General features: G+C 44.4%; 1 protein-coding gene across 1 annotated transcript in view; it reads right to left on the minus strand.

Moving 5' to 3' along the window:
* The window catches only part of DNAH12 (dynein axonemal heavy chain 12), a 3,791,933-nt gene that overhangs the window by 144,826 nt on the left and 3,621,049 nt on the right, over positions 1 to 26,058 (minus strand). Inside the window, exon 72 of the mRNA XM_069643677.1 lies at positions 8,801 to 8,892. Coding sequence (XP_069499778.1) covers positions 8,801 to 8,892 — 92 coding nt within the window. The remainder of the gene's footprint in view (positions 1 to 8,800; positions 8,893 to 26,058) is intronic.

Below are 26,058 nucleotides of genomic sequence, written 5' to 3' on the forward strand. Positions count from 1 at the left end.
AAACTCGACAAGGGGGGACTGGACAGTGCCCCCTTGAAAACAGACCCAGGGGCAATCGAATTTACCCCTTCCAGTACTACCACAATATGATGGTTTGTACTGGTCCTGTTCACAATGTAGGACTAGTAAAGTCAATGGTGACTTTACATGCCCTGGGAGACAGTAGTCAGTCCCAGGGTATGGAGTCTATGTTTGGGGGTCACTATGACACCCCTGTGTTACTGCACTGAGGGTGCTGTGTAACACACGCATAAAAAATAGATGATACCCTATGGAGCAGACAGAAAACCCCATAGCCCATAAGCACACAAAAAGTCAAAGACATACCTCAAATCATGCCTAAGAGTGGGAGGAAAAGAGTCTCACTCTTAGCAGGAGAAAAAAACAAACCCCAAAAATCCAGCAAAGCTGCTTGGGGACTCACTAGGTTTGGGAAATTAGCCTTATAAGAGAATTCTCCCTAACAGTCTCACCATCAGCTGGGCGTATTCTTGACATGCCGCTTGTCGCTGTGCGTACTCTGCCCTTCTGCTTGCCTTCACCCTTCGTGACAGCTTCCACGGGCGTTCTTCTCTCTGTGGCTGCTCCTGAAGCTCGGACAGATTCTGCTTCAACAGTTACGCCTTCTGCACTGCCTTCGATATCTCCTTTACCTCCTTCCTCTGCTTTCACTGCTTCCTTCAGCTGTGCCTCATTTTGGGATTTAAATATCCTGCTCAGGTGCATTGGTCTGTAATTACTAGACTGCACCTTTTGGTAAACAGCATTCTGAATCCTCATTGCCTTCGAGTCCTTCTTCCTCATCCGAGTAACATAAGCATTATAGGTACCGAAGTCCATAATGGTATTGGTTTTCTTGTGTTTAGTTAGTTCTGACTGTTTTATATATTGAGAGTTCTTAGAGTGAGGGGAGGTTGTAAAAAGAGTTTGTGACCCAACATTAGAGTGAGAATTTCTACCCAATGCACAATTAGGACAATTCAAGGCGTTAATATTTAACTCTTGAACTCTTGAAGCACAAACCTTTGTCTAAATGACTTTCCATAACATGTTCTTTGGGTAGTTATATGGGAGGGACTTGTACATTGATAACATGCCATTGGGTATCTGGGAATGATGTGACTTTCATCCTCAGAAGAAGATGAATACTGCGTCCCTCCCAGTGGAGTCACCACTTCCCCCTGATATCCATCACCTGCGGGGTTGGGGTCAGATAGCAACTGCCTTCCCTTGGCCACATGGGAGAAGACTTTAGGCTGGGGTTTGGTGATTACTCTGCAGGACTCATCAAAAGATCCAGGTATAATAACGAGCCAAACGGCATACAGACACTACGCAAAACCAATGGAAGATTATCTGATAAGAGGTTACCAACACCCCTTGGCAATAAGTAAGACTGTGAGACAGGGAGCCACAAAACAAAGAAGTGATGACTGGAAGGTTTAGAATTCATCTTAAACCTCTGGCAATTTCTCTGAGCAAGCCAGGTGTGGGTCCCGACCGAGCCTGCTGGGCCTACAGACCCAAGCTGCTCCTCATTGATGACGCCCAATGAGGCCGAAACATGTCTGGGGATGCTGGTTTCTATAATGGCTTGGCAGGCTAAAGAACGATGGTTTGGACAGTTAAGTAGAGCAATGCCAGAGATTAGGATTAATTCCAAACCTTCCAGCAATCACCTCTTTTGTTTTGCATAAATACCCAGAGTGGAACGGGTATACCCAGACGCCTAGAGACCCAAGATAGTCTTCACTGATGATGCCCCATGAGGTTGAAGCATGTCTGGGATGCTTGTGGTCTCCAAATCTTCTAGCCATCACCTATTTTCTTTTGCAGGCTGAAAGAGCCACCAGCACCAAAAGAGTATAAGAGGATAAATATAGAACACATTAAAGAAAGACCCAGGGACAAACAAAGTAGGAAAACAGGGATGAGAGGCCCAGCCAAGTGTTGGAAAGGGATTAAGGAGATATCTCTCCTCAATATTTTCAGGAACTTGAGACTTTGTATTCGTTTTTGAGAGCCTTCTCGTGATGTGAACAAGAAGTGGGTACAGAAGAAGAGATACCCAGAAGACCCAATTCATTGCAAATTACATAAGTTTGAAAGCAGGATCTTCGGCTTAGTTAAACGCATGTTTTCTCCAGTCGTAGGGTGAGACAGAAGATAGGTCTGGACAGAGGACTTTGTTTATTATTTTGAGTATTGATGAGCACCTGTTATGCTCACCTGGCTACCACAGGGGCGTCGATCTGAACTGGACAGCTGCGGTCACCACCAATGTGACGCGTAGTGCCGAGATGACGGACTGGACTGGCCCACCTAGCTTCGTTTGCTTGGCCCGTAGGAATATTCTTCTGCAAATGGACAAAGGGAATTAACCACCCATGGAGTTGAGTGTTAACCCCCCTCCCCACTCCCGCTGATCTCCCCACTGATCACCTTTGATGTTCCCTCTTAGAGTCTCACCTGATGGTTTGGAAAGATGAGCTCTCCATCCTGCATTGAGCGCAGGGGCGCGTAGATAACCAGTTGCTTCACTGGCTAGAAGGTGTGATGGATCGGGAATTCAGGTAAGGATCAAAGGGTATTGCTCTTGTTCTAACCTTTTCTCCTTCTTTCTCCCTTTTTCTAGGAGCTCCAGATTCAAGGCAGGCGTGGCAGAAGACTGGATGCAGACTTGCAGGCACGGGGAGCGTTACGCTGCTAGATGCAGAATATCGCAAAGCGTGTGCTGCTCTTCGGGCGTATTTTAAATAGCCTCCAAAGTAGTCCCAGGTAAGTATTCCTCCCCAGCCCCACCCGAGTAAAAAAATAGTCCCTAGGTAAAGTAGTCCCTTCCAAGCCTCTTTTGGCTTGGAGCTCTTGCAGCATGGTCTGCATCAGGTGAGTTTGCAGCATGGTCTGCATCAGGTAATTTTTAATCTATGAGCCTGGCGCCTATGGCGCCAGGACTGACTCTCCATATGAGCCTGGCGCTACTGGCGCCAGGACTGCACCCAAATAGCTCCTAGCAGGGGTGGTTGGGCTTGCTTAGAATAACTTGATGCCTGCTTCTGGGGTTGCTGGACTTGGTCTGGGTCCCCGGGGGTAGGCAACATGACAGCACCTTAGTATAGTTTTGTAGGAAAGGAAAGAAAAGCTTTTTCCTTTTGATTTAAATAAACAACTTTTAACACAATGGGCCCCATTACAAGCTTGCCGGTCTGGATACAACAGTGCAGGTAAGCTTCCCAGTACTGTTGTTTCCGGACCGGCAAACTACGAGTTCTGCGAGCGTGAGCCTTTCAGCCTGCCAGGGCTGTAATGCCCTTGTAATTGCCCATTCCTGGACGCCGGAAAATGCATGACTCCAGTGGCAGCCATGTCGGTATTTACCCGCAGCTACCGCCAGGGTCGTTATGACTCCCAATGTCTTCTGGTCCGAGTCGCTCTTCTGGCTCGCCACAGACTGCATGTCATAGGATTGCATGTCGTAGGGGCATGTGTGTGTAGTAGGAGCACGTGTAGTAGCTGCACGTGGCATAGGAGTACATGTTGTAAAGTGCATGCCAATAGGAATTTGTTGTAAGAGTGTGTGGTAAGTGTGCATCATAAGAGGGTGTGTTGTGTGTGTTTGGTGCATATGTGGTTAGAGCATGTGTCATACATCCACATGTTATGTGTAGTAGATGTGTGTGTAGAAGCGTATTATAGGAGCATGTTTTATAGAATTGTGTGTTGTAGGAGCCTGTGTTAAAGCAGCGCATGTCACAGAAGTACATGTTGTAGGAGTGCATGCCATAAGTGTGTGTGTGTGGTAGGAGCATCTGTGATAGTAACATGTGTGGTCGGAGGGTGTGTGGCAGGTGCATGTGTCATAGGTGCCTGCGTTGCAGGTACATGTGAAAGCATGCATCATATGTCCACATGTTATGTGCAGTAGGCGCATGTGTAGAAGGTGAGCGTACCATAGGAATATGATTGAAAGGCGTGTGTGTTGTGGGAGCACTTGTTTTAGCAGTACGTGTCATAAGAGCACATGTTATTAGAGTGTGTGTTGTAAGAGTGTGCGGTAAGCATGTGTCATAAGGGTGTCTGTGGTAGGAGAATGCCTCATAGGAGCATGTCGTAGAGGCATGTGTCATAGAGGCACGTGTTGTAGGTACATGTGCATTAGGGGCATGTCTGTGTCCATTTCATATGAAAAGAAAAAATTACTTACCCCAGTTAATGTTCTATCTGATGGTTGTTCCCCTCACAGATTCCTCATCTTAGATATATATTCTCCTGATTTCCAGCTCTTGGAAACTTTTTTGCAGCAGGAGGGCGCCATGCGCTCTGGAGTTGATTGTCGTTGTGTCATCTTATTCATGACCAGATGGCACACCATGACCTCAGTTGTCATCCCCCCCCCCCCCCAAAACAGCCACGTTAGGTATTAGAGACAAAAAGCTGTACTTTAGAGGCAGAAAGAGCTGCATCACCTCTCTGCACAGGGCGAGTGACCTTACACCGCAGCTCTGGTATTTGTAGGGCATGGCCACTGTGTTGTCCGTTAAGGACAGTCTTCCCATGAATGCAGGGCAAAAAGGACATCAATGCCAGTCTGATCGCCCTCAGCTCCAACAGGTTTATGTAAAGTTTTTTCTCAGCCATGGGCCACAACTAATTTACCATCAACTTGTTCAGGTGAGCACCCCAGCCTTTCAGAGATGCATCCGTTACTACTGCCGCCTCTGCCCAAGGTTGCCAAATCAGTTCTGCCGCCATCACATTCTCTCTGAAAGTCCATCGCAGGAGATCCTGAGTGACTCTGCACATTACCCTCTAGCACCAGAAAGAAGCAGGATGCCATGAAGCCGAGAAACAGTGTAAAGTCTAGGGTTGGCAGGTATTGGGAATTCTGGAATCTGTTGGCCATCTGCTGGATGTGTAGAGCCCTGTTCTCAGGATGAAACGCCTTGCCTGAGGGAGAATCCAGGACCATACAGATGAATTGAACCGTTTGGGAACGTGTCAGCGGAGACTTCTCTAAATTAAGGGAGAAGCCCAGTCAGTGAAGGTGGCATCTGCGTTTGATATGACCCAGGGCTTGATCCGGAGACTGCATCCTGGTTTTGAGACTGGCTGCCACTATCACCAACAGCTCGGTGAAGACCCTTGGGTTGGAGATAAGCCTGAAAGGAAAAACCTGAAATTGTTAGTGAGTGTTGCCTATGACGAACATCAAGTATTTTCTGTGCTTTGGATGGATCCGCACATGAAAGTAAGCGTCCTGTAGGTCGAGTGTCACCAACCAATCCTGAATGTCTAGGTCCTGGAGGATATGCAAGAGTGTTACCATCTTCAACTTGTCCTTCCTGAGGAACGTGTTCAAGTGTCTCAGGTCCAAGATGGGTTACGGACCTCTGTCCTTTTTTGGGACCAAAAAATAATTGGAGTACCACCCCCAGTTACTGTATTTTATCTCCTCTGCCTCTGGAAGGTCGAGAGAAGGATCTCAGACCTTGGCAAGCAGTGGTATTGCCTTTTGGCCATAGTTTTAGTAGAGAAAGGACCTGCCCTTCCTTTGTGAGGAAGTTTGAGCAGGCTGTCTTACACTGTCCTTAGCGACTTTGCTGCAGCCTTGGAAGCCTGCATTTCTCAAGGCTGTGGGTCTGCCTTTGGTCCAAATAAATTTGACCCATCAAAAGGCATGTCAAGCAACTTTGCCGGTACATCGTGCGCAATGTCTGATTTTCTTAGCCAGGTGAACCTTCTCATGACAGAACTAACTGCCATGGATATTCCGACAGTCATGTCCTGACTGTAAGACTTGATGCATTACTTCTTCACTATTTTCAACAATACAGAAGAACCCATTCCTCATTTCCCCTTAAGGGATGTGCTCTGCCGCCTCAGCCACCAGAGACCATAGGATGAGTGTATTTTTCTTGTGCGCAATAGGCGTTTACTGCCTTAAGTGCCATTCTGCCTGAGGCAAAGACTTTTTAGCCGGCGCATCATAGCTTTTGTCGTTTCTGTCTGGGGGCAGAGAGGGGTAGGTGCTTGCCTTATATCCAACAGTAGGTGCTTGCACTACCAGGTTGTCATGCAATGGGCGTCTGGCAAGGAACTCTGGGTATGAGGAAGCTGGTATATACTTCCTAATAAAATCTGTATGGACTGCTGGCCCGGAGCAGGGAGTTTTCCACAGGTCTAGAATATGATTTTTGATGGCATTTTGGAAAGAGAGGACAGGTTCCACATTTGTGCCCTTGTCAAGAATGTCTGTGAGGTCACATTCCTCTATTTCCTTTGCTGGAGGACCCCAGCCAAAAGCATCAGCCACCTTGGTCATCATTCTGCTATAAGCCACACTAGGGTGGGCTTGAGGATCTCCTTGAGGAAAGAAATATTTCTCAGGGGAGTAATCTAGGCCATTTGCATCATACAGCATGGAAGGCAGATCAGCCAATCTGTTTTCCTCAGCCTGAAATTCCTCAGTTAGTCGAGAGGGACCCATGGGTTCAAACCCAAAGGGAACTGAGTCATAATCCTCATCAAAGATGCCCTGAAAGGAAGATGTAAGATACTTTTTGACTCAGACGCAAAATGTAAAGTCGAGGGATCTTCCACTACTGACGGAGACTGGTCCATCGAGGTTGACGCCGGGACGGGACCTCGAAGAACATGGCAGCCGACAAAGACGTCAGTGGTGTTGATAGCTCTCGAAATTCTTGTTGAGGCCTTGACCATTCCTACGTTTTTAAGCTCAAGAGGAGGTTGGTGATCCGAGTCTTTAGCGACTTTTTAGGGGGCAATGGGCTTGACAGTCTTCTTTCTAGAAAAGCAGAGAACGGGCAGGACCACTTTCTCAAAGACTTGCATCATTTTGATGTGAACCTTTTCAAATTTTTCCACCGAAGTGGTTTTCGATGGAAAATGTACCTATTCTGCTTAAGTGTCTGTGGATGAGTGTCTCCTCCTAATCTTCTTCTTGGGTGAAGAAGACGACGAATGACGTGAGTCCCTTCTCGAGTTGGATCATTTAGGGTGCTTCTTCGACTGTTTTCACTCCCTCTCTGGCAATTTCTCGCTGTCAGCTCTTGCCATTGTCAGGTTTTCGCTTCAACGTAGTCAAACTCAGCGACTTTGATGTCGAAAGGCCCAAGGACAATTTGGAGGCTCTGTCTTTTAAGACTTTGGGCGTCATGGTCTGGCTTGAGCCGCAATCCGCCACAACATGGTCAGTACCAAGGCACTGGGTTGGTCAATGACATTTTAGCATCGTTATCGCAATACTTTTTAAATCCCAAAGGTTTTGGAGTTGACATGGTCGAGTCGATACAAATAAATTCAAAGAATATTTTGTTAAGAAATGCGCCAGAGAATGTCTTTGAGGCAGAAAAAACTAATTGAGTTCACAGGACACAGAGCACGCTATTTACAACGTTGTTGATGTCACATCCGGTCCCAAAGCCGATGACTCGAGGATCCTCGGTGCCTCCTGCTGAGAAGTTTATCCGAGAGTGCTGCAGAGCAGCAGCATCCATCTAAGATGAGTAATCCGTGGGAGAACACAATCCATTAGAATAAAGTAATGTGATAGTTTTACTTAATTCGCTGACAGTATTTATTATGTAGGGTCTCTGTCATATAGGAGTCATGAACCGAGCTAAACCGCAGCCATATTGTTGGATGGCATGATGAGCTGCTGCCATGAGTAGGGAGGCGGCGTGGAATGAGTACTAATTGGTTGGCATGCACACATGAGCTCCTTAGACATTGCGTTTATTATGTCAGTCTAGGTGGTAGGCAAGCAGAATTGTTCAGACGTAGAACAGTCCTCTAAAGCCATGCCCTCAAAGTCCAGAGGGTGTACCATTATGAAGTTTATTGTTAATGTAACCGGCTAATTGTTTCATAACAGACTTTTCTGTATGAGGCTCATTGCGTAAAACCCTATACAAACCCTGAAGTTTCTGTGCTGTGGGGCTACGATTATGGGACAGGTATATTATGCCACTTTCCAGGCACACTTCTACACAGCTGTATGCCTCTACCTTTTCTGCCATACATCTTGTTTGGATTATTAGGTGTAAAACTGCAGGTTCTGTCAGGTATAAACCAAAAGGATGCTGGTGACAAGGTTCAGTGAGATTATAAGGGGGTGATGTGTGTGTATACAGAAGACATGTTACTCCTTCTTTTAACACCATAATTAAGATTTTAACTACCAGGATTTCAATTCTTTGCTATGGAAAGTAGGATGGACAAATATGTCCTAACGGTAGTGGGGACATGGAAGCCAGTGAAACATTAAAGATGGTTGGATTGGTCTGTGCTCCTGACCAGTTCTCTGCCTATTTCATCTGCTATGGAGAACCATTAAATAAAGAACTAATATTCAGATGCACCCTGCCTGAATGAGCATTTATATTGTTTTGAAGCTGCCTACAACAGCGTGACAGCATAGCAAGAGTTTGGATTTTCTGTAAATGGGACAATATAAAGGAATCTATTAATCCCACAATTTTCTTGATCCAATATTTTGCATGAGAATGTAACTTTTATATTATAAGTCATCTAAATTGTCAAGATTTCTGTTCCTGATTTGAATGTACCGTTCCGAGACACCTTTTGCTGGAGGGGGCATCCTATTAAGCTATTCAAAAGTAAAAACAATTGGAATTTTCATTAATATGAGCAAGATTAATATAGGACTAAAAAAATGCAAATGCGCAGTATTTAAATATAGAACACACAACATGTCAGGTAGCACTAAGTTATTTGATGACAACCACATCAACATTTTGAGGTCATTCAAACAGCTAACCTTTCTCTATCCCAACGAGCACCATCCAAATATACTCCATGGACATAAACACCATCTTCTGGTGCGGTATCCGAGGTATCTGAAGGAATTACCTAATAAAACAAAACTTACATTAGATGATGAGAAGTTTTCCAAGTTAAAAGTGTTTTCATTTTGGAAATCTGTCTACACTCTGCAGAATCGTGTGAAGACAAGAAGAACAAACATTTACGATGCTCTATTCATGAACACATTTCAAACCTTTAGCACAACAATTTATAATGAGATAAACATATTGTACATATTTCTTAACAAGAATCATAAAGTGAACGTTCCATAGCTTAATGTATTTTCTGAGATTCAAGAACAAGGCAATCATTCTGTTAAAGTGATAGGTACACAATTATCGAAACTTTTTTACTGCACCTCCAAAAGTTGTCACGAGGCCCACATAATCTGTCAGTTATGGGACCACCAAAAAACACAGTGCATACCCACACTTTAGATTTCTGTATATCTTTATTTTGTTGGTAAAGAGAGACGAAAGCTGACCTTTAGGGAGCCATTGGTTGAATATGCTTCTCCCTACACATTAAAGGCATGGTCTAGTAAAAATTTTTATTGTCCCAACGGGTCGGCAATGTTTTTTCTACGCCTAAATGGCTCGATTTTAGAAAACTTTCCTATGGACCTTACCCGAGTTTTCGTCCATTAAACGCACGCGAAAACAAGCACCAGGGAGCCGCCATTTTCTGATAATCCTATCTTTTCCCCGATCGCCCTGGCGGACCTGCTTTTGCGGCACTAAATCAATTCCCCCGCCCCTGAGCCTGTCATCAGCAGACACGTACCGCCCATTTCCCAACGCCAAAGCACGTCTCTCGCTGCGCTTCAGCTAATGACGTGTCGCCATGGAAATGGATGAACGCCTCTCTCCTCAATAAGTATAAACAGACCGTTTCACAACACACAGCAGCCGATTTTCGATTCCATTCTTCTCTCTGTGTTACTTTGAGTATTCTGTGACTCGTTTCAGTGCTCTGGTCAGCTACCTTCGCCGCTTGTAGCCCGTGTGAACATATACCAGTACCACCGCTATAAATTATTTTAGTTTGTTCAACACACAATGGCTACAATAATGCCCTACATGTACGAGCCCGAGTATACCGAGGAGGAACTACTGGAAAGGGAAGCACGCGAAAACGATGGGGATTCGGACGGCAGTTGGCAGGAGGAATCAACAGATGAAGAGCCTGGGCCTAGTCGAATGGACGGCGTCTCCACCTGGTGTACATGCAATCGGAGCGAGCTAATGCCAACCGAGGAGGAGAACTGCTGCTGCCGAGAAAACTCAGGATGCCTGGCCTACATTTCGGAAGGCGAGCCACGACCGCAATGCATCACAGAGCTGCCAGACTTCAGGGCAGCCTGCCTCACACGGGCCGTGTTGAGAATAATGATGGTGCTTATGCACGAACTTCGAGCAACTGTTCGTCCTCGTAATCCGAGTAACGAGTAAGTATACTCTGCTTGTCATGCCACTCCTACTTCATGTTCTTCTACTATATCCAAAATTACATCTACATATCATTGTAACGCATGTAATTCATTCAATAGTGTGCATTGTCTAGATAGCATTTGTCCGTGTAAAATGCCATTAGTTACAAGAATTGTCATTGACAACAAACGTTTATTAAACTTATCTGGGTCATTTCAAAACAGTTTGTTTCATTCCTTTTCACAGGTGGTACAGGCTGGTGGCCTATCGTTCCTTTACATGGTGGCTTCACGGGAGGCTTGGACACCGCGTTCGAAGAGTTATACCCGCCTGTGCCGTTCGTGCCATTAGAGAAACGTTCCCGAGTGACAGCGGTCAGTACAGGGGATTTTCTCTCGCTGTGCTGCAACCTGACCTGTATAATCTTTAAAGTCTTCTATTTTTGTGTCATGAAAATAAGATACAAAATAAAACACCACATATATTTTAACAACGTTTGTCTCGATTTTTTAAATGAATCAAGTGTGTCTCCATTCAAGGATGGACGTCAGACACCTGTGCAGGGTGGTCACTATCTATCTAAGCTAACATAACATATTCTCGATAATGCATGCACTAAATAACACTTGTTCAAAGTCTTTCAGTAGGTTATGTCTCTATAAAAGTCACACATATATCTATACTAACAATAACCATTGGATTATACAGGCCCTAGGGGCTTGGCCACTATAATACACCGGTTGAAGTGTGGGTCTGTGCTCACAAGAATCTCCGGTATGTGGCATTTGTTATTGATAAGCAACGATATACTATCATTGATATAAAGGCGATATACTGTATATTGATATAAAGGCGGATCACACCCGGGGATGAGCGCTGGCACGGGGGGCTGTCCGGGGCGCGAAAGGCCAAGGTGCCAAACTGCATGTACACTTCAAAAGGTGTCCCACGCCAAGGGGCCATCGGTCACATGGCCTCCTCAGACCCCGTGTCTCCAGCCAGGCCTCCCCTTGAAGCAGGCCGCCCCCCTGCAATCCACATAAGTGTGTCTCCATTCAGCAGTCTTCCCGTGCCTTATCTGCACGCCCCAGGCCCATCCATCCCACCCACCCTCTATCAAAGGCGGTTCGCGCCAGTGGATGCGCGCTGTCAGGGGCGCGAAAGGCCAAGGTGCCAAACTACATGTACACTTCAAAAGGTATCCCACGCCAAGGGGCCATCAGTCACATGGACTCCTCAGACCCCGTGTCTCCAGCCAGGCCTCCCCTTGAAGCAGGCCGCCCCCCTGCAATCCACATAAGTGTGTCTCCATTCAGCAGTCTTCCTGTGCCTTATCTGCACGCCCCAGGGCCATCCATCCCACCCCCCTCTATCAAAGGCGGTTCACACCCGGGGATGAGCGCTGGCATGGGGGGCTGTCCGGGGCGCGAAAGGCCAAGGTGCCAAACTGCATGTACACTTCAAAAGGTGTCCCACGCCAAGGGGCCATCGGTCACATGGCCTCCTCAGACCCCGTGTCTCCAGGCAGGCCTCCCCTGAGGCAGGCCACCCCCCTAATACCACGACATACATACGTCATTCATTCACAAACACACCCCAGTTTCTAATACTTTAAAAACCACTCAATATGTCTCATGAGAACATCTTTGTGCTTTGCAAGTCAACTCTTGAACGTGCTACCTGGGAACCACTGAGATCTATGCTAATCTGCTTGTCGTCGTGCTATCCGTGAACTCTGTGACCGACCGCTTCGAGCATACCCATCAGTGCGCTACCTGTGGCCATCCACCTATTCTCCCGCAACATACTGCTCTGCTTGCTGAACCCAACTGTTTGTTGGTCAAGGTAAGGCCTTCCAGTAGAGTACAAAATAGTGCTATCTTCATTGGTCTCATTGGTATTGACTTCAGTTTCAATTGCTATGCTATCAATAGATCTATTTATTTTCATCTGTGACTATTGTGATTGAATTGCATCCTTCGGGGGTCCAGTCAATAATGTTAGCATGTTTCCTTCTCGTGCAAGACAGAACATCCAAGCGACGAGTCACATGTTCAGATTTCAGTCACATCAATTATACATTTCTGCAACTTATGCAAATACTAAGCAGCACATAATGAACTGGTATAGTTCCTGCGACCAAAACAAACCTTGCATTGAGCATTGTATGATTCATTTACTTTTGTATCAAATCTTTACTCTTGAAGATTCTATATTAATGTCGATATTTACTTTTCAGATTCATCAACAATGCCTGCCTGTTCGATTAGCGGTTGCCCTTCGAAGACCCATGCGAAATCTGAAGGAACTACAATGCATGTATTCCCGAAAACTGTTGATCGAATAAGAGAATGGGTCAGACATTGCGGATATCCACTGGATGAGCTGGAGAGTAGAGTCCAACAAGTCTTAGAGGACAAGAGGGGTGATCGATACCGCATCTGCAGCCGGCACTTTTCCTTGGACATGTACACAACTTCTTGGGTAACAAAGAAGAATAAACGGCGCACGACAAGGAAATTGCGCGAAAACGCTATTCCCACTCTATTTGTCCACATTCCACCACCGGTGAGTCAAGTGTCCGGATTTAGCTTTAGGCCTTGCGGTAATGTGTAGCCGAATGGATTAATAGATATTGTAGGTGTTCTATCCCTTGTAATAATTTCGATATTGATATGAGTGTATACTTTTTTGAATAATGACATTTATCAATATATTCTTTTTCCATTTCATAACCCACAAACGCAATGTATATATATATATATATGGGGACAGGGAACTGTGCTGTATTGAGCATTTTTCAAGTATTCTGTTGGCTTACATGGCTATTTTTAATATTGGCATTTCATTATCAATCATTAATTGACCTTTACAACTTCTTGACTATCCCTTGAATGTGAAGCAAGAACATTCTACATTCTTGACGTGGTCGCAGTTATCAACCACTTCTAGCGCGTATCAGATAATCTTACTAGGCTAATCCGCTACAGACCTGTTTTATGCATGCCTAGTAATAGTTTTATTCTATCGTGTAATTATTTTACAGAATGTTTGGTTACTGCTTTCTAATTAATATACACCTTAGTTATCGTCCACTGGTGTTTGTTTTCAGTTATAATTAGTGTTATCCATACTAATGCAAGTACTGTCTTTCAGGGAGATGCTGAAGCGTCCGCCACATCTACAACGTTTCTACATGTTCCTCACCAGCAGGAGGTATGGATACTGACAGCTCCATCGAGCATCATCATCAGAGCTGGAATTCTTGTCGTTTGATTGTTCTACACAATGTTTCATTCGTGGTTAGCCGTTGATATGTACCTGTGCTGTCGACCCCAGGTGTATTTTATGTTTTCGCAATTGTAATCCTCACTAATGCAAGTACTATGTTTCAGGCAGTTGATGGAGCGTCAACCCCTGCACTTGATGCAGAGCCTGACATTCAAGTATACGAATCGGCGCAACAGCTTTCGGAAGTGCGCACTACATTTGCAACATCCATAGATATTCTTCAGCAGCACGAGGTATGGATAATGACAGCTCCATCATGCGTGATTGTATAATGTGATTCCATTTGCTATACTTTCTTCCCTATTAACGCAAGTGCTGTGTTTCAGGGAGACGACGGAGCTTCCACAACAATCAAAACATCTCATTTAGATGATGCAGATGTAAAGGAATCGTTGAAATAAGTCGATGAAATGTGATCATATTTGGATTTTCCTTGATTCTTTTGGACAATGCATCTTTCGCGGTTATCTCCTTATATGTACCTGTTCGTTCGAACACAAGTGTGTGTTATGTTTCCAATATTGAAAACCATACTAATCCCAGTGCTGTGTTTCAGGGAGAGGACAGAGCTTCCACCACAATCACAACATCTCATTTAGATGATGCAGATGTAAAGGAATCGTTGAAATAAGTCGATGAAATGTGATTATATTTGGATTTTCCTTGATTCTTTTGGACAATGCATCATTTGTGGTTATCTCTTTATACGTACCTGTGCCGTCGACCCCAAGTGTGTGTTGTGTTTCCAATATTGAAAAGCATACTAATGCAAGTACTGTGTTTCAGGGAGATGCGGATGCCTCCTCTCCAATACAACCATTCATGGCAGTCCATGCAGAGCCAGAGGTATGGATACTGACAATTCCATCGAAATAGATCATCACTGGTTGAATACTTGTCCTTTGATTGTTGCACACAATGTTTAAATCATATTTGGCTATTAAGATGTACCTGTGTGTTCGTCCTCACGTGTGTTTTATGCTAACAATATTTTGATACATAGTAATGAAAGTACTATGTTTCAGGGAGACGATGGAGCCTCATTCCATGCTGTCTATGCGGATACAGAAAATATAGTCCTTGCAGCGCAAGAGGAAGGGAGGACATGCGGAAACGAATCAGAGCTACAGCGTGCAGATGTTGAAGGTCGAGTCAAAAAAGTTGCAAAGAAAAAAAAACAAAAAAAAGGTTAGTTACAAACAGTTAATAACTTAAAACATTTTTTTGTGGTGGGGACTATTTTATGTTTTTTTCCAGTCAATTCTACTACACTCCATCTTGTGTTTAAACTGAACATCCCTTTTCCAATTTCTCCTCCAGTTACCCGTGGGCGTCAGAACTATACACACACAGACAGTGAAGCGAATGAGAGATGTGGCTTGTCAGACCCTGTACACTATGGAGGAACTATTAATTGAGGCGAGGCGTGTTCAGGCCTGAGATGTTCATGTCCAATGGCCAGAACATGAATTAACTGTGTTTGGAGACTACAGCAAAGTTGCATTGGACCACAGCTACAGTGCGACCGGACCACCACAAGAAGATGTTATTGAATGTATTGAAGATAGCTCTGAAGTAGTTGCAGATCAATTTACACAATCTACACCCGCCAAAAATTTGCCACCAAAAAACATGTCCACATTGTTGTGTTCTCCCATCACTGTTGAAGTAGCAGATGTTGAAATGAGAGAGGATGAACCAGCCGCAGCATCCATAGACGCTTCAGAACTTGATAGCAGCGATATTACTTTCCAATGTGTTGAAATCTCCACAACGTCACAGGCCGAAACAACGTTGACGCAGGATGACAGTCTAATGAAAGAGAGCAAATACATTGTATTCGACAGTTGTTTGATGGAAATTATAAGTATGCTGAAATGTGTGTGTTCCATTAGAGGGAATGTATGTGGGAAGCCATTGATTAATGTGACTCGTCAAATAAAAGGCAGTAACGTCAAAATAAATGCCGCCTGTAGATTAAATCATAGGTTCTTATGGTCTGCACAACCAATGCTGGGGAAAATGCCAGCAGGCAATCTACTTTGTGCAGCAGCATCACTTTTTAGTGGCTCCAGTTTTAGAAAGTTAGAGGCTTTCTTTCAGTTTGTGGGACTCCATTTCATTTCTAAAGCGCTGTACTACACATACCAACATGATTATCTGTTTCCGGCCATTAGTGATGCTTGGAAAATTGAACAATTGTCTCTAGCAAGTACATTCGAAGGCAAACGATTCAGGCTAGCCGGCGATGGACAGTGCGATAGCCCTGGATTTTGTGCCAAGTACTGCACCTACCACTTTCAGGACATGGATAGTAAGAAAATTGTGAGTTCGGTGGTCGTGCAGGTAACACAATGTACATCGTCAGTGGCCATGGAGAAACTAGGATTTATAAAATCAATGGAATATCTACAATCGAGGGGGATGCACATCGACCTCATAGCCACGGATAGACACGTTTCAATTGCCAAGACAATGAGAGAGCAGTTCCCACATATTAAACATCAATTTGACGTATGGCATCTTGCTAAATCTATCAATAAGAAAATCTCGGCTGCAGGAAAAAAAAAAGGTTTTGAAAGTATTTTGCAGTGGTCACATTCTATCACCAACCATCTTTGGTGGAGCTCAAAAACTTGTGAGGGGTCAGTGGAAATACTACTTGAAAAATGGCGGTCACTGATGCACCACTGTACCAACGTTCACCGCTGGACAGCAAATGAACATTTCCACCAATGTGAACATGGCCCTTTGTCCCCAGAGGAGGCACGGAAGAAGAAGTGGTTGATTCCATCTTCACCGACACACAAAGCCATTGAGAAGATTGTTTTCGACAAAACTCTATCAAGAGATTTGAGAGGACTGACAGAATTCTGTCACACAGGAGATTTGGAGGTGTTCCACAATATGTGCCTAAAGTACAGGCCAAAGCGCTTGCATTTTAGCTTTCGGGGCATGAAACATTGCACTCTACTAGCGGTCTTGGCCCATAACAGCAATGTCGGACGTGAACAATCTAGGACTAGGGGCAAAGTAAGGATGCCTCGCTACACTAAGGTGTTTTCAAAACGAAGTAAGCAATGGGTGATCAAACCAGTCTATGATGAAATGCAGTTCGACTTTGTGAAAGGCCTTATTTTTGCTGTGTTAGAGAAGCACAGATATGGAATTTTGGACGTTTCTGTACAGAGCAGTGATCCATTGCCACCAAACATTGCGACTGTGCCATGCCCACCCGATGCACAGCTGATTGCAAAGTACAAATCCCGGTTTAAATAATTGCAATACGATTGTCTTTTTGTAAATAAATGTTATTGTACAGTGTACCTGTAAACCTCACCCCTAACTTCACCATCATGGGTGGCGAACAAGCTGGGTGTCATCTTTGAATTCTCTCTATTCACCTCACATATGTGTATGTATATATTTTTCTCATGTCTCATCTCATGTAAATGTAAATGCTGCGCACTGTTAACGGAGGGGAGGCTTGCGTATTGCAAATAATAAAACAAACAATAAATCTCACTTTTAACTCAACTCCTGTGGTACTGTATACTTTCCCTGACCTTCCGCCAATAATTAAATGTCTCAATTTGGGCTGCAAAGCTCGCAGACAACGGCGACAAAATTGGGGCACTCAGAACGCGCCAGCCAAGCGGGCCGTGGCATTTGGGAGAGAAGCCAGTTCCCATTTGCACATTGAGGCGCACTACATAGACGGATTCTAAACTTCAAGTTCTCATAGATGCCTATACTACGTGATGTTGCAAATAAAGAATGCGAAGGACAGCGCCCAGATGAGGCCCACAAGTCGCACTGGAAGTATAAGGGTCTATTGTTTTTTGACCTTGAGACAGTAACCATGCCGAAAGAACTACATTTGAAGGGAGTGCGCAATAAAGTAAGAGACGATAAGGCAGAAAATTCAGAAACTAGAGTTTCTGTTTAGTTCAGTATACGAAAAATCCTTGTCAAGAGCACGGCCCGTTTTACAGACTGCATTACGAAGAGACACAATGGAAATTTCAAATATAATGTAAGTAAATCTTTACACGCTTTTATACCGGAATGAAGATTTAATGAATGGATGCATGAATAAATGAATGAATGAAGAGCTAGGAAAAGCAAGTAGCACGTGTTTGTAGTGGGCACATGGGCATGCAGGTCCACTGGTCTCACCGATCTCGGTCCTTGGCCCAGCCACTTTTTCCTGCACTGCCTACCTGCACTACGGGACTGTCTCTGTATCCTTCAGCCCCTTCTCCCGGCATTTACCTTGCACTTGCCACCAGCTGGCCCTATTATTTAATTTGTATTCAACTAACCATGTACAGCCCTACCACATGCGCGATCAGAAAGACACCTGGCCTAGTAGGAACGTTGTCTGTCTGCCCTTGTTCCCCACCTGCCTCGTCACGCCTAGAAACACGAGTATAGGCGCGTTACAAATGCCATATCATATATCATATCATTCCTCACGCATGTAGACTAACTGTCGTTTATCATTGTGTGTTTGCCTCGATTTATCTCGTTACTTTTCGCATTGATTTTATAGACAAACATAGTCCATTGAACTATCCTTGCAAGCAAATAGTTTCTGATCGGCCGTAATAAATAAAATGAGTAATATTAATGAAGTTCGGCTAGCGAGACTAATTATCATTTTTTTGTTTTCATAACAGGTATTTGATCCCTTTCTGCCACTGCCATCTGTTTGAGACACCGGCGGATGGATTCTTCAGCAGACACCTGCAGCTTCGTGTGAACAACTGGAGCACGATCACCATATTATGGGACGATCGCCAAGGGCCCACATGCCCTTACGCTGTACTAGTGGCTAGAAGCAACATAACAACCTTTAGGCTGGACTAGTGCCTATTTGATGGAACAGCCTTGCGGTTCACCGCGCTTCCAAAGTGATTCTTTTTACGAAAATGAACACCCTGTGTACCATAAAGGAACACCGCGTGACTCAAGATGAAACGGGACAGTTATTTATTGCGGATACAGATAAAAGAAAATAAATGCCTTCCGGAGTTTATATGGCAATTGCTAAATATTCTCTAAACATTTAATGTCAAATAAATGTACTTTACCAAATGTACCGTGTTGCTGTTTCATTGTAAAGTACAGTTTCATATTCCGAATTGTGGCGCGCTGTGTTGTGAGTTGATCTGTGTTGGTTTCCGGGTTCTGTGTGGAGTCGCGCAGAAGGCGACTGGGCGCGTTTGCCTACGCAGCACAGTAACGTCACGGAGAGAGGCGGGGAATATGTATGTTTTGATAATGTCAGGCTCGGGGCGGGGAATTGATTTAGTGCCGCAAAAGCAGGTCAGCCAGGGCGATGCGGCAAGTGATAGGATTATCAGAAAATGGCGGCTCCCTGGTGCTTGTTTTCGCGTGCGTTTAATGGACGAAAACTTGGGTACGGTCCATAGGAAAGTTTTCTAAAATCGAGCCACTTAGGCTTAAAAAAACATTGCCGACCCGTTGGGACAATAAAATTTTTTACTAGACCATGCCTTTAAGCACAATCTCTCCCATTCTGAAGAAAGTGTGTTTGGTGATATATTTTCTGGCTATGGGTAACAGTGACACACACTCTTCAGAATGTATTAGATATCCCTTATTCAGGTACCTCAGTACTAAACCCAAATGCCCATCTTCTGCTTGACATTTTTTAGTATATATTCAAAATATATATTCACTGAATCTCCTATACGGTCCCAAAAATAAAGAACATTTAGGAAGTGCTTATAGTGTGTCATGGTACATGGTGTGTCTCGGGAGTATAGCTCAGGTGCAACACGTTTGCGTTGGAAGCAAAAACACACAGAGCAACACAGGTTTGATCCCCGGGTCCCCGTTTAGAAACCTCTGGGTTTTAAGCACGTTATAAATAACCAATTACAATTGCACTGAACATAAAATGTAAGAAGCTGACTTTCATATGAAATCACAGGAAAATTCAATCTGTTAAAAGCAAAGCACAAAATAAAAGATTATGTGGCTTGTTTTTACTTAGTTGGAATCTCATGTTTTGCATTGTTAAAAGTTTTGCATTGTTAAAAGTTCACTAATTTAACTACATTTTAAGTGATGTCAAATAGTTCAAGGTGCACAGTGAAACAGCATTGTTATGTATGTATTGAACAGGGATTTGCATAAAATGGATAATAACCACAGAAAATGGTTAATGGCTGTGATCGAAGTGTACGAAAGAAAAGAAGTAGTGGAACTATGTTCCCTACTGGCCTGCACCGCGCCCCATAGACCTCATCACCGCACAATAAAAACCCCAAAACACGTGTGTCTGCTCTTTAAGGAAACGTCCTGTGCAGCGCACTGAAAGTGCAAGTTTCAACTTCTTCATACACTTTTATTTTAAAATGAAACCGTTCCAGAACGCTTTCTTTTTAAAATAAAAGTATAGTAACGGTAAACCGTAATTAAAAGAAGTAGAGGAGCACCGCTCCCGCCCACTTCAACCAATGGTTAATGGCCCTTTCCACATCCTACCATAGGTGCAATTTACAGAGTCTAGCCAAAGAACAACAGACTTACTTCTCTGTAATGTTCTTTCTGATGGATTAGTCAATCCATCCACTGATTCCTTATTTATGAAATGTTATCTTCTGCGCCAGCTGCCTTCAAATACATTTTCACCACCAGGGGGAACAGCATAGTTTCGCATCAGCTTCGTAAAGCACCCCACACATGATATGCCGTTCGGGCTAGTTTATGTAGAGCTGTAAAGCCTCATGACCTCAGATCTGCCCTTTTCCCCCAGTACTCAGCAGCTGAAGGCCTGCCGAACAGATGATGTGTATCAGCTACAACCCAAAAGGCGCAGATTGGGAGCGTGATAAGAAGTCTGTGGGAAAAAGTAATAATCCATCAGAAAGAACATTACAGAGAGGTAAGTAATGTGTTCTTCTAATGGATTCATTCCTACCACAGATTCTTCAACTATGAAAGACTACCATAGCAGTACAGAAATCTAGAATAGGGAGCAGACTGAGAACACAACACCCAGACCAGAAAATTATTTACGACCAAAGAAAGTGTCCTGCCCTGACAGGGCAAGAGTGTTTGGCAAACATGTGCAAGAAAGCCCACGTGGCCGCTTGACAGCGGTCCAAAGGAGGGAAGCCTGCACCATCTGCAGGGAAGAGGTGGCAGCCATACTCCTAGTGAAATAGGCTCTCAGGCACTTAGGCACATCATAGCTGGACTGATTTTTTTTTAAACTCTTTATTTAGATTTTCAATAACATTATCACATCAACTAAGCATTACATAAGTAACATTTTCAGCATATAACTTAAATACCATCATTTAATACAATAATCAATTAATCCAATAACAACAGAACAGTCAAAACATTAGTAGATCATTGAATCAACTAATAACTAAATTGATGGTATAACATTAAAGTTATACATTCATGTAACATAAACACAAGACATAGGACATAAACACCAACTTCCATGACATACCCCCAACCAGCCATGAAATATTAAATAATACCCTTTAGCTTATTATTACTCATAGAATTCATTAAACGGTCCCCATTGTTCCTTATAAGCTTCCTCTCTATGTGGTTTACCAAACTTTATCTTCTCAAAGCCTGAAAGAATGTGTACATTAACAAGCCATTCCTCCACACATGGTTTTTTCCTGGTTTTCCAAACTCTTAATATTTGTCTGGTTGCAACCAAGAGAACTTTGTTAATCCAACACAATATCCATAGAGTTCTGCAAGCGGTTGCCGTTCAGCCCGCCAGGTCAGACCTGCCGGGCTGAAAGGCTCCCACTCGCAGACCTCCTAGTTTGCCACTCTGGAAACAACGGTACTGGCAAGCTTTCCGGTGCCATTGTTGCCGGTCCAGCAAACTTGTAATGAGGCCCTATGTCTCAATTATTAAACCCCTACATAATCTTAGTCATGATTTGGTCTCTTAATCCCTGCCCTGCTCATCTCAAGCAGAAGAGGTTTTTGTTAAAATCAAGCAAGAATTGTCAAAGTCTGCAGTCTTGGATCGGCCTAATTATCAGAAATTGTTCACTGTGAATTGAGTCTAACTGTAGACTTTGGCAATATATTCGGTATCCTCCATTTCCCGGTTATCCGTGAACTTGCAATTCACTCTGAATTTTGATGAACGTGAAAGGTTTGCAATGGCTGGTCACTCAAATGCATGGTGACAAGCACCGCTGTGGAATTCTGTGTTTTAGCAAAATGACTGTGACATAAAGGTGTGGATGAGTAACTTCTTTAATCTGTTTCCAAGTGTAACATCCAGTTTCTAGAGTCATTATTCATCAGATGGTAAAGTCCAGATCTCATAGACAAGCACCAGCATCCTCTCTCTCAGGCTACATCTCTCAACTCCCTCAAGAGAACACCAGTCACACATAAACATTCTTACCAGTAACATGCCATTGTCAATCTTGAAGCTCACTCCAGATTCCATTAGGATGCAGGTTAAGACCAGATCCTTACATATCTCCCCTCCTTAGAGATATCAAAAAGACAAACAGTTAACTCAAGCATAACACCTATATACAGCACACACACAAACACCCACAAGTTCGATGCACCTGCATCATCTCTCCAATCTAAGAACATTCTGTTAACCACTTCCTATATTTCATGAACATCCACACCGCTGTGTGACACAATAACAACCAATGTCCCTTCCTCTTTCTAGTAAGTGAAGAAGAGGCATCCAACTACTGAAAACCATTACTACACTTTACAAAAATAGAGGCACCCATGCCTCTCATCCAAATCTTAACTCCAACGTCCCCCAATAAAACACATACACAACTCCCTCACACCCTTCAATCACAAACCGGTATTTACCTCAACACATACCACCTCCAACTAGGCCGATTATCCCTGATACTCGGGTATCTACTTCACTACTCATTACCTCCATTACCCCAATTGTGCCCATGGTGAAAGTATTCCTCAGTACATCAAGTTCCTTTTTGTGAGAACCCCACTTCATACACAAAAGCAACACACAAACATCAATAACTCTGCTAAAATCCTCATTTATCATGACAACTACTGTAAAGTTTCTAAGCACAACAACCATTAACTTAGCTTAACCATCAGCACATATACACTTTAACATAACCAAACTCTCATTAATTCTGCATTATAGAACTCCCACCAGTGGAGAAAAACATTAGTGCAGAGAAACTCTACTTTAGTTTCCACCTACCGAACTCTAGCAATACTGACTACGCAACCTATACTTCAATAAAAAGTCCATCTGTGGAAGGAAATGTGTGTAGTTAAACATGCCAGTAACACTCTTCCATTACTAAGCATTTGTTAACAGAGGCCACGACCTTTACACTCCATCTGTGCACACCAATCAATATCATGCACCACCACTTGCACCAGGCCCCAATCACAAATGTTCTTAAAACACAAATACTGAGTAACATTTCAAATATCACTAGAATTACGCATATTTCAATCACTTCCTTCAAAAAGGTCACTTTAAACCTCATTTAAAACTCTTCACATCAGGATTTAAATCCTGCACGCCCCTGGCTGACTGAGCACAAACACCTTTGAAACTTAAACTCACTTTGATGGAGCACCCAAATATCTGGACAACATATCCCACAAGAAACTGCAACATAACCAATGTTGTAGTACATACATCAATTTCAAGCTCAAACTCTCAACAACTCATGCTCTTTAAATGTTATGCAGGCCTCACATGACATTTATCACCAAACTAAACTTAATCTGCTATTCCACTAAAAATCCTCAAAAGCAAAGAAAAACGAATAACTCTGTTCTTTGCTCCTCGTGTCCACATCTTTAAACAAACAGTACCTTCGGGGACACGGCCCCTCTTCCGGCTTAATGATGCAGTGCTCTGCATCTTTTCGATACTGCTTTCATAACAATGTGACAGCAGCACACCGTAATCCGATCCCTAATTGAGAGCGCAGACTTGAGAGCGCAACCTCTTCCAACTTCTCCTTTTTGCGCACTTCTGCACAAGGAAACCTCCTACACAGCGCAGGCCTCTCCCTGCACTTCTCGCTGGCACGCATCTTGCAAGTGTGTCACTCCACCTGAAAACAGCTGGTTCCAGAGCCTGATATATGCAGCCTTTTCTCCTCAGCAAAGCCAGAATTAAGAGCCCCTTCCAGCGCTGTAATGGGCTCCAACTCCCTTATGGTGTTGCTGAATATTGGCTCCGAGCCCCTTCATAAGCACATTTCTGACTCTGAATACCTCCAACTGTGCTATGGGCTCCAAGCCCCCAAGTGTATTCACGGCTACAAGTCCCTTAGGTGCAGGTACGGGCTCCAAGCCCTCTCAAATGCTGGAATGGCCCTCAGGACCCTCCTCTGCTCCAGGCGCTTTGTACCTTAGCCCAAACTCCTTCAAACAACTTCCCTGTCACTTCTTGGCGCAGCTTAGGTTCACAACCTCTTCTGATGCTGCTGCCTTGGGCTCCAAGCCCCCAGCTGCGCAGCATGGCTTCCTAATAATCCAGGCGTAACTTAGACCCCCAGGCCTCTTCAAATCGCTACTGCATTGGGCACCAACCCTCCATGTCGCAGCTTGGGTTACCAACCCCTTAAAACAGTCTTTGGGCCCTCAGCCCTGCCAAAGTCTCTCGACTTTCTCTGTGTTTGACCAGTCTAACTGCTGACAGGCCAACTGGCCCCTGCCTCTGGCGCAGCTCCTTGTTTCCTGTGCCTGTGCCCTTTGCGCTGGGCCCTTCTGCACCTACAGCATTAAGCGCTCGCCCTACATGAAAGAGAGGGGCTTCCTTGGGTTGGGGGCGGTGCTTGTCTCTTGTTCTGTGCTGTCCCCCCAGCACTTCCAGCATCCTTGTCGCCAATGTGGAGTTCTGTGTTTTGGCAAAATGACTCTGACATCAAGTTGTGGATGAGTAACTTCTTTAATCTGTTTCCAAGTGTAACATCCAGTTTCTAGAGTCATTATTCATCAGATGGTAAAGTCCAGATCTCATAGACAAGCACCAGCATCCTCTCTCAGGCTACATCTCTCAACTCCTTCAAGAGAACACCAGTCATACATAAACATTCTAAGCAGTAATATTCCATTGTCAATCATGACACTCACTCCAGATTCCATTAGGATGCAGGATAAGACCAGATCCTTACAACCGCCCCATTGCATCTTTTTCAAAAATGTTTTCATTTTTTGGTTTAGTGTGTTCATGGTTTCAAACAAACCTTATACTCTAATAAAGTCAGTGAAAAAAGAAATAAGGGGGCGTGGCCAGAATGGCAGAGTGAGCAGATGGACTCCTGCATACTGCTTGCCAATCCCACACCACACACACACACTGATACAAGCCTGTGGCTCCATATGAGCAAACAGAAGATGCTAGCAATGTACCCCCACACTGCAGAAGGGGGACAAATCCATAGTGGAGGCACGGCAGCACTGATGGGCAGCAAGTACACCAGAGCAGCATGACCAACATGATGGCAGAGCCACTCCAGCGGTGAGAGAATGCTGCACACTGTCTGTTGCTTGCCGTGCCATGACCCGGAACGCCTGGCTGAGTGGATCCTGAGCAGAGGAGACTGCATGGTGATCCAGGGTGCCCTGGCAGGGTTCTAGACGAGGGAACTGTTTGTGGGGCCACTATTGCAGGACCTACAGACCTGATAGGCTGATCTGAAACTGCTCTAGTGCTGAGAGTGGGACGCTGCCGCGTGACCGGGAAGGAGAAAGTTGACGAAGTGGAGCCGGACTCCCCACTGCCTGAATGCCATATGCCCCCCTCTTTTCCTTAATGGAGTAACCTTGTCTTCGCAGCATAATCCAGAGGGAGACTGGACACTGGTGAAGTCAACAATCCTAAATGAGTGCCGTTTATTAACATGGAATCACCAGGAGGGATCCAGCAGCCACATGTGAGGTGGAAGATGACACTCCCTTGAACCTACCTGTTTTGCACTCGGCCAAACCCCCCGGGGGACACAATTAAAAGAGGTCTCTGGCACTGGTGTGCTGAAGAAAAGAGGGGTCCCTCAGCCTGGGTGGGGTGTGTTGTTGGATACATGGAACCTTGAACAATAACATTGAGAAAACAATATGCCCACAAGGCCAACCAAAGGAATCAGAATTATAGGAGTACCTCATACTGCCAGCCTCCCTCTGAAGCCCTGTAGTTCCGAGGAGTCACCAAACGGCATAATATAATCAAAACAGTCTGGAAGGCATGCATAGGTACCAAGACAGCATACCTGGAAAACTTCGAACCCAGTGATAATGTCAAAATGATCCCAGCATACAGACCTAATTGAGTGCTACTAAGATGACCCATCTAGGTACCTCAGTGAACATAGGGTGGACAATGGGGAGTATCCTGATGACTGGGACAACATGGGCTCCACCTTACCACCGAATTCCTACTCCAATTGCTGCAAACACTAAAGGAAGACATAAAGCAGATGCTACGGGCAGA

The sequence above is a fragment of the Ambystoma mexicanum genome, chromosome 2p, assembly GCF_040938575.1.
Source record: "Ambystoma mexicanum isolate Mex_15411 chromosome 2p, UKY_AmexF1_1, whole genome shotgun sequence".
Classification (NCBI taxonomy): Eukaryota; Metazoa; Chordata; class Amphibia; order Caudata; family Ambystomatidae; genus Ambystoma; species Ambystoma mexicanum.